The sequence below is a fragment of the Procambarus clarkii genome, chromosome 8 (genome assembly GCF_040958095.1).
Source record: "Procambarus clarkii isolate CNS0578487 chromosome 8, FALCON_Pclarkii_2.0, whole genome shotgun sequence".
Taxonomy (NCBI): Eukaryota; Metazoa; Arthropoda; class Malacostraca; order Decapoda; family Cambaridae; genus Procambarus; species Procambarus clarkii.
Genome location: NC_091157.1, coordinates 47,949,706 through 47,958,021, shown reverse-complemented (window position 1 = coordinate 47,958,021; position 8,316 = coordinate 47,949,706). Strand labels below are relative to the sequence as shown.

The 8,316-nt window shown below is 43.0% G+C and overlaps 2 protein-coding genes across 7 annotated transcripts in view; both read right to left on the bottom strand.

Annotated features, from left to right (window-relative positions):
• Positions 1–1,251: 1,251 nt before the first annotated feature.
• The window catches only part of LOC123759666 (uncharacterized), a 364,501-nt gene continuing 357,436 nt past the window's right edge, over positions 1,252–8,316 (bottom strand). For 4 of the 6 annotated variants that reach the window (XM_069318051.1, XM_069318040.1, XM_069318034.1 and 1 more), the window contains one exon: positions 1,252–4,061. In XM_069318051.1, the coding sequence (XP_069174152.1) occupies positions 3,711–4,061 (351 nt within the window). In that variant the 3' untranslated portion in view covers positions 1,252–3,710. The remainder of the gene's footprint in view (positions 4,062–8,316) is intronic. The other 2 variants (XM_069318055.1, XM_069318068.1) reach the window with 1 other exon arrangement.
• LOC138361123 (RNA-binding protein 24-like) lies at positions 3,301–3,675 on the bottom strand. The gene has a single exon (XM_069320565.1). The coding sequence runs from the start codon at positions 3,673–3,675 to the stop codon at positions 3,301–3,303; it is 375 nt and encodes a 124-aa protein (XP_069176666.1).

The following is an 8,316-nucleotide window of genomic DNA, read 5'->3' as shown; positions in this document are numbered from 1 at the left end:
AATCGCTGTGTGAATGTTTGACCTTTAACCGACTCGTATCTTAGCACTGAACGTTGCTACATACATTCTCAATAAATATGAAAAAAGGGGGTAACCATGGAAGTTGAAGGAAGGGCACTGGTGGGTGAGGCTGGGACCCGGGAGCTTGGGCTCGACCTTCACCCACCCTGCCTGTCTCCCATGCAAGACTGTGTCAAATGATAATTACCGTATACTCGAGGATGACAAGTTCAGATAATCTCGCATGATATTTATAATTGTCGCGAATATCCATTTAAAGAATTGTACCATGTTTAAGTTTGTCCACATTGCACGGAGGTGAACACATGTAGTCATTGCTTAATGCTTTCGTATGGGGAGGATTGGTCACCGAGTAACAGAAAAACGGAAAGAGAATTATTAAAATAAAACAGTATGACTAACAATGCTCTGAACTGAACAGGCTGGTGCGACTTGAATGCCATTTCCCATGCCATTCCTAAACTCTCTACCTCAGTCTTTGATCCACGCAGAGCAGAACAAAGCTATTTCCAAATGATGGGGAACCACCTACAATGGACCGTCGGTACTATCCGCGGTCCATCAAGCCTTCTCTAAAACAAAGCCCTTAAACCCTTTCTGGTGGATTGAATACATATCTAAATGGCATTGTACACTAAACATAACGGTGAAGTGATTGGGTTTACCCAGCCCCCATCATGGTGGTGGTGGGAGAGAGAGAGAGAGAGAGAGAGAGAGAGAGAGAGAGAGAGAGAGAGAGAGAGAGAGAGAGTAGAGGCAGACGCGTTTGAAACAGCTTCCGAAACGCAGTTCGCTAGGTTATTGTTGTGGTGTGTTAACTGCTGGATGCTGTGCACTTGTTAGGGTGCATTGCGTTGTGAGTCTGCTGCCAAACACTCCTCGTCATTATTGTTCGAAATAAGATTTAACAAATGAGCATCGTAGGACGGAGGTTCGAAGCCTCGTCACGGCCCTTGTGGATTTGTTCAAATGAGGTTAATGTTTAGAGGGAAAAGTTACAAAAAAAATAAGTGTGTAAGTAGGTGCTCCAGCTTCTCACAGTAACACACTCGTCGCACACCCAAAAGTAGCCGTAAGTAACATCAAGAAGTAACACCGGTGAACCATTAGAGAGAGGAAAAAAAAATGATCCCGAAGAGAGTTAAGATTGTTTCTACACAATCTTAAAAGTTAAGTAACTTTTAGTAAAGTTTAAAAACTAAATAGAATGAAACATAATTATGGAAACAGTTTATAATTATTATAATCATTTAATGTCCTTGATGATAACATTTAAACTTTGTACATACAGTAAATGAACAACAAGAATGAGAAAACAGCCATAACGGTACCATCCACTCTCCACCAAACACCATAACATTAGACAAGTCAAAAAGAAAGTAATAAAAATTCCATCTTCCAGTATCTGCAGAGAGATATTATATTTGTGTATGGAATATTGACTCACTCACTCACTCACTCACATATTTGTATGAGCTCTCCACAAGTATCACATCTACTGTGGGTCAACGATAGTCTTGAGAGGTCTCTCACTCGCCCTGTACTCATCCTTCCTACAAGCGAAGGAAGGATGGACATCCTTCCTTCCTTGATCGTACGAAAATTTAAGTCAAACCTTCCTTCAGGGGTTAGATTCACGAAGCAGTTACCCCAAGTGCTTACGAACGTATACATCTTTTCTCAATCTTTGACGGCTTTGGTTATATTTATTAAACGGTTTACAAGCATGAAAACTTGCCAATCAACTGTTGTTATTGTTATAAACAGCCTCCTGGTGCTTCGGAGCTCATTAACTGTTTAATACTTGTAAACAAAGCCGCCAAAGATTGAGGCAAGATGTATAGGTTCATAAGTACTTGCGTAAATGCTTTGGGAATCTGGCCCCAGGTCTCTAGTTAAACGCAATCCAAGATAATTCTCAGCTGACACTTAACTGGTTAGTTGACCAGACCACACACTAGACGGTGAAGGGACGACTACGTTTCGGTCCGTCTTGGACCATTCTCAAGTCGATTGTGACAATCGACTTGAGAATGGTCAAGGACGGACCGAAACGTCGTCGTCCCTTCACCATCTAGTGTGTATTCTGGTCAACATACTTTAGCCACGTTATTGTGACTCATCGCCTGCACTTAACTGGTTACCCTTGAGTCTTAGGTGTTTGAAACCTGCTACCTTGGTCACGTCGGTCTTTAAGACTTTTTTTCCACTAACAGCTTGCAGAGGGATGAGAGGAGGGCAAGTGCAGTTTGATCTTGCAAAAACCACGTTGAAATACAGTGTAAATTTGTGTGAGCTGCGACTAGGTGTGTAGAAAAATGGGAAACCAGAATCAGGTTGGTGAAAGCAATTGTGCATAATATATATACAGTCAACCTGTCCGGTGCTACTTGCTTGCTCGTGTATAGTTTCTTTAGTATATTTTGTTACGAAACGACTTTCGTTAATTTGGGAGAACACACAAACAAGCTGTTGCCCCCCGAAAATGTTTCCGTTAGTGACTTGAAGGGGGTGAGACACTTGGGTTGAAGTGGGCCGATTTTACACCCCTCATTCTCCAGAGCCTATAGCAAGGACACACACACACACACACACAAACACATTGTGCAATTGTTCTTGTTTTCTGTTTATGTTCCTCCACTTTGCTTCGCTTTCACCCCCCCCCCTCTCACTTTTGACTAGCACAGCTTTCCAGTTTTCGAGGCTGTAACGTGATAAGCCCCGAAGGCTCATAGGGACGAAAAAACTAAGTTTAACTGCTAAAAAGTAGGTCTTTATGGCACACCAAGATAGGAAGATTTTTCCGTCACTGTACATGCAACTTGGGGGGGGACGAGGAGGGGGGGGGGAGTCTGTAATCTCACACAATACCCTTAAGATTATATATACAAATAATATTACTCATGTTTCTTTTTGAGGCTTTTTCACCTCTTTACAATAATGCTTTACATATCACATAACAGAGTGTTACAAAAATTATTTTTAGCGGTCCTTTGCTTCTGTTTGCGAGAAATCGTGTGTCAACGGCCGTTTCCTCAACGGGAGGCGGGGGGGGGGGCTTCTGCCGTTATAAAATGTTGATTGTTGATCAAAATTTTACTTGGTGATTGATTTGCAGGAGTTTTGAGTTGTATTCGGGACAGATTGAGAGACAGACCTTGGGGGGGGGGGGAGGGGGGCTTTACTCGCGAGGGTAAATACCAATCAACACGGCCCTCCATCGCTACCATTGCCGTTTGACCCAGTTGCGTTATGACTTAACGAGGCCATTGGCCATTGCTAGAGTGGTTGCAGACACGCGCGCCGGTAGAGCAGCGTTGCAGTACAAATGCTTCTGGCGCCTGCGTCGCTGATCAAAACGGCGGCCGCCACTGATGCTGCGGCTGGCCTGCCACTGCCCGGAACATCTCCGCTGATTGGGAGTGTAGCGGGTGCGGCAGCGCCGCCTGCGGTAGCGCCACCTGCGGCCGCCGGTGTTGCTGATGCATCGGTGGCAGTGGCATCATTGGTGACGTTAGCTGCGACAGGTGAGGCGGCAGCATTTGCGGCATTTGGAAAGGAAACTGCGGCGCCTGCGATGACGATGCGTGCGGCATTGGCGACATCTGCGGCGGTACCTGCGGCAGGTGGTGCGATGGAGGCTGTGTTGGTCATGTTCGTCGACGTTTGCGCCCCCTCCCGGCCGCGTCTCATCGGTCCTCCATCGTTAGAGAGTCGGGACTTCCGTAGCCGCTAGAAGCATCGTCGGCCACCGCCTGATTGGAGCTGTTCGCCTGTTGAGGCGCAGTCGAGGGGGCCTTGAGAACACCCTCGCCGACCCCCAGTTGATGGTCCCCCAGGGGTCCACGGTCCCCCAGTGGGCCACGGTCCCCCAGCGGGGTAGGCAAGATCATCCCTGACGTGCCCGGCCCGTTGCCCGCACCACCCAGACTCATGCCGTTCATGCCCAACTGGTGCTGTTGGCCGGGCAGCTGGGGTAGCGCCGCGCTGTGGGTAGCGGCGTTGCCACGTTGAGCTAAGCCAGATTCCTCCGGAGGCTGCTAGGAAAGAAAAGAAAGAACGAAAGGTTAAGAAGCTATAGGGGGGATCGACTACTATACATTATATAAGTTGATAAACCACTTCTGGGAAGATGAGGACCCATATTATCGCCCACACACACACATGTTATATGTAAGACCAACCCGTTCTCGCACTTTCTTACAGTCAATATTGACTTATTAAATACGTGCATATGTGACATACTAAACATACTAGTTTACCTTGAAAAGCTTCATAGAAAACACCGACCTTACCTAACCTTCTTAGTATGTTAAGATAAGCATCTTATTGCTTAGTAATTACAATTATTACTTAACCTATACCTATAATAGGTTAAGTAATAATTGTAATTACGAAACAATAAGATTTAAAACAATAAGAATGTGCAAGAGGGGACCTAAAAATCCCCTTTAATGCCGTGTGTGCTTTTCTCCGAGGCTAGGGGTGTTCACTTTCCAACCAGAAGTGCTGTATATGTATATATATGTATAATATATATATATAATATATATATATATATAATATATATATATATATATTATATATATATATATATTATATATATATATATATTATATATATATTATATATATATATTATATATATATATTATATATATATATTATATAATATATATATATAATATATATATAATATATATATACATATATATATATATATATATATATTATATATATATATTATATAATATATATATATAATATATATACATATATATATATATATAATATATATATATATATATATATATATTATATATATATATTATATATATATATTATATATATATATTATATATATATATTATATAATATATATATATATATAATATATATAATATATATATATATATATATATATATATATATATATATATAAGTTTACACTCTATTGCTATTTATATTGTAAGAAAATGACGATAATAAGGACAGTTACAAGGGGCTTAATACTATAGCGGAAATTATCTTGCACATATAGCATGAGGGTTGTCATAGAAATGTGTGAGTTTCCCCACAGATGAAAAGCTACAGGAAAACTGTGTGAAGCGAGACAATGGCTGGTATGACAAATGAGGGGAAAATGAGGGGGTGGGGGGAACATTTCGAACACCCAGGGTTGGGATAGTGTCTTTTGGAACGGCTTAAGTCGTACGGTGCTCGGTCTCAAAGCATCCTTACGGGCTATTCATGCCCGTGCCACCTCTTGGGTGGCTTAATCTTCAATCAATCAATCAAAGCGTCCAATCAAACCGTCGGTATTTTGACTGTGGTTGATAGCGTCACCAATGTGGAGTTTTGGGATTTGTCTTGCCAGAACCGTATAAATTAAGATGCTTTTCTTGTATGTTAATCTCACTGCATTCTACTACCAATGACCTATCAATGGTACAATGAAGTGGTAGAACCAACTGGTGGTTCTCAGTGTTAACTAACGACTGTTGCATGACCAGCGAGCCTGCAAGATGTGCAATAAACCAGATCAGAGCAAAAATATATTTCCCCAAGTAATATTATTGATTGATTGATTGATGAAGATTAAGCCACCCATGAGGTGGCACGGGCATGAATAGCCCGTAAGTGGTGGCCCTTTTGAGCCATTACCAGTATCAAAAGATGATACTGGAGATCTGTGGAGGCGCAACTGCACCCTGCGTGACGGGAGATGTCTCCCGGACCAAATGGTGACCAAATGGTCTAATATTATTGATGTTAAGACACTTGAGCCGATGTTAATCCCACACAATACTAACGTGGCGCAGAAAGTTAACTGTGTCCGTGATGTGTTTAAGTGAAAAGTAATTTAACGAAGGAATAACAAAAAAAGGGACACTACAAACGCAGCCTGAAAAGGAATGATGGATGGCTTTTGGGCACCATAGAAAAGGTATGTCAGAAGATATGGTAGTTTGGAGGGGGTGGAGAGGGGGAATAGGGACTGACACGACCAATAGAAGACTGTTTTTTGTCAATGAATATCAGTGGAACAAGGCGGAAAGCGTTCGTTAATTGGAGAGAGGAGTAGTTAGTTAGTCTATCCAATTAAACTAATGAATGTTCAATTCGGTAAAAAAAAGGTTTCTGGGAGCACAGTACAAGAGGAACCTAACGCATAGGCCAAGTTACGTAGCGCGTGCGTTCGTGAGCACGCAAGTGTGTTTGTGTGCACGCACGTGCGTGTGTATGTAGCGCAAGGGACGACCGCGTGTTTAGACCTCGCAAAAATGCGCTAGCTTAGCATCAAGCAAGACCACCCTAAACAAGTTGTAATGAAAATGTACATTCGATGCGCCGCTAAATCCTACTAAATACTGTACTCGTCTGGGACTATTGAGTACCAGTGGTTCAGAACCGTGGTTCAGTTCTAGTATCAGTGGTTCAGAACCGGGGTTCAGCACTAGTATCAGTGGTTCTGACACTAGAGCTAAAACAACGCATTTCTAGCTCCTCACCTACTGAGAACTAGCAGTCACACACACATGGTAACCTCCTAAGTAACGGTACTTAAAGACTCCAAAGACTGGACCTGGTACAAGGTGTCTTCTAAGACTGAACCAGTTAGTTAACCCCAGTCATTAGCGCCTCTGTTGAGGGAGAAAACTGTTTCGTTATCCAAAGCGTCGCTCCATGATCATAATGGCGAGGGATAATATGGATAATATGTAAAAGGCTGTAGAAAGTCTTCATAATATGGTCTCTTTAACCTAATTGATTCGTCTTGATAATTATTGCTCAACTCCTGCTTCAGTTTGTGTGTTTAGAAGGATTTGCGTGCGATTGCGTGCGCGTGTATTCCAGTAGAGTACTTCAGTACTAGTATGTGTTTTTGTGTGGATCTTAATGTTTTGTACCTCTGGCCTGTGTGTGTGTGTGTGTGTGTGTGTATACTCGCCTAATTGTACTCACCTAATTGTGCTTGCGGGGGTTGAGCTTTGGCTCTTTGGTCCCGCCTCTCAACTGTCAATCAACAGGTGTACAGATTCCTGAGCCTACTGGGCTCTATCATATCTACATTTGAAACTGTGTATGGAGTCAGCCTCCACCACATCACTTCCTAGTACATTCCATTTATTAACTACTCTGACACTGAAAAAAATCTTTCTAACGTCTCTGTGGCTCATCTGGGTACTAAGTTTCCACCTGTGTCCCCTTGTTCGTGTCCCACCCGTGCTGAAGAGTTTGTCTTTGTCCACCCTGTCAATTTCCCTGAGAATTTTGTAGGTGGTTATCATGTCTCCCCTTACTCTTCTGTTTTCCAGGGATGTGAGGTTCAGCTCCTTTAGCCTTTCCTCGTAGCTCAATCTTCTAAGTTCCGGGACGAGCCTGGTGGCATACCGCTGAATCTTCTCTAACTTTGTCTTGTGTTTAACTAGGTATGGACTCCAGGCTGGAGCTGCATACTCCAGGATTGGTCTTACATAAGTGGTATACAGGGTTCTGAAAGATTCCTTACACAAATTTCTGAAGGCAGTTCTTATGTTGGCCAGTCTAGCATATGCCGCTGATGATATTCTTTTGATGTGGGCCTCTGGGGACAGGTTCGGTGTGATATCAACCCCCAGATCCTTCTCTCTATTTGATTCTTGCAGGATTTCCCCTCCCAGATGATACCTTGTGTTCAGCCTCCTGCTCCCTTCGCCTAATTTCATCGCCTTACACTTTCCCGAGTTGAACTTTAGCAGCCATTTTCTAGACCATTCCTCCAGTTTATCCAGGTCATCCTGTAGTCTCTGTCTATCTTCATCCGTCTTGATTCTTCTCATAATTTTTGCATCATCAGCAAACATCGAGAGGAATGAGTCTATACCCTCTGGAAGATCGTTCACATATATTAGAAACAGGATGGGTCCAAGTACTGAGCCCTGTGGGACTCCGCTGGTGACATCTCGCCACTCTGATGTCTCCCCCCTCACCGTTACTCGCTGTTTCCTGTTGCTTAAGTACTCCCTTATCCACTGGAGCACCTTCCCTTTTACTCCTGCCTGTTGCTCCAACTTTTTTAACAGCCTTTTATGGGGTACTGTGTCAAAGGCTTTTTGGCAATCCAGGAAAATGCAGTCGGCCCACCCTTCTCTTTCCTGCCTAATTTTCGTTGCCTGGTCATAAAATTCTATTAAACCTGTGAGGCACGATGTGTGTGTGTGTGTGTGTGTGTGTGTGTGTGTGTGTGTGTGTGTGTGTGTGTGTGTGTGCGTGTGTGTGTGTGTGTGTGTGTGTGTGTGTGTGTGCGTGTGTG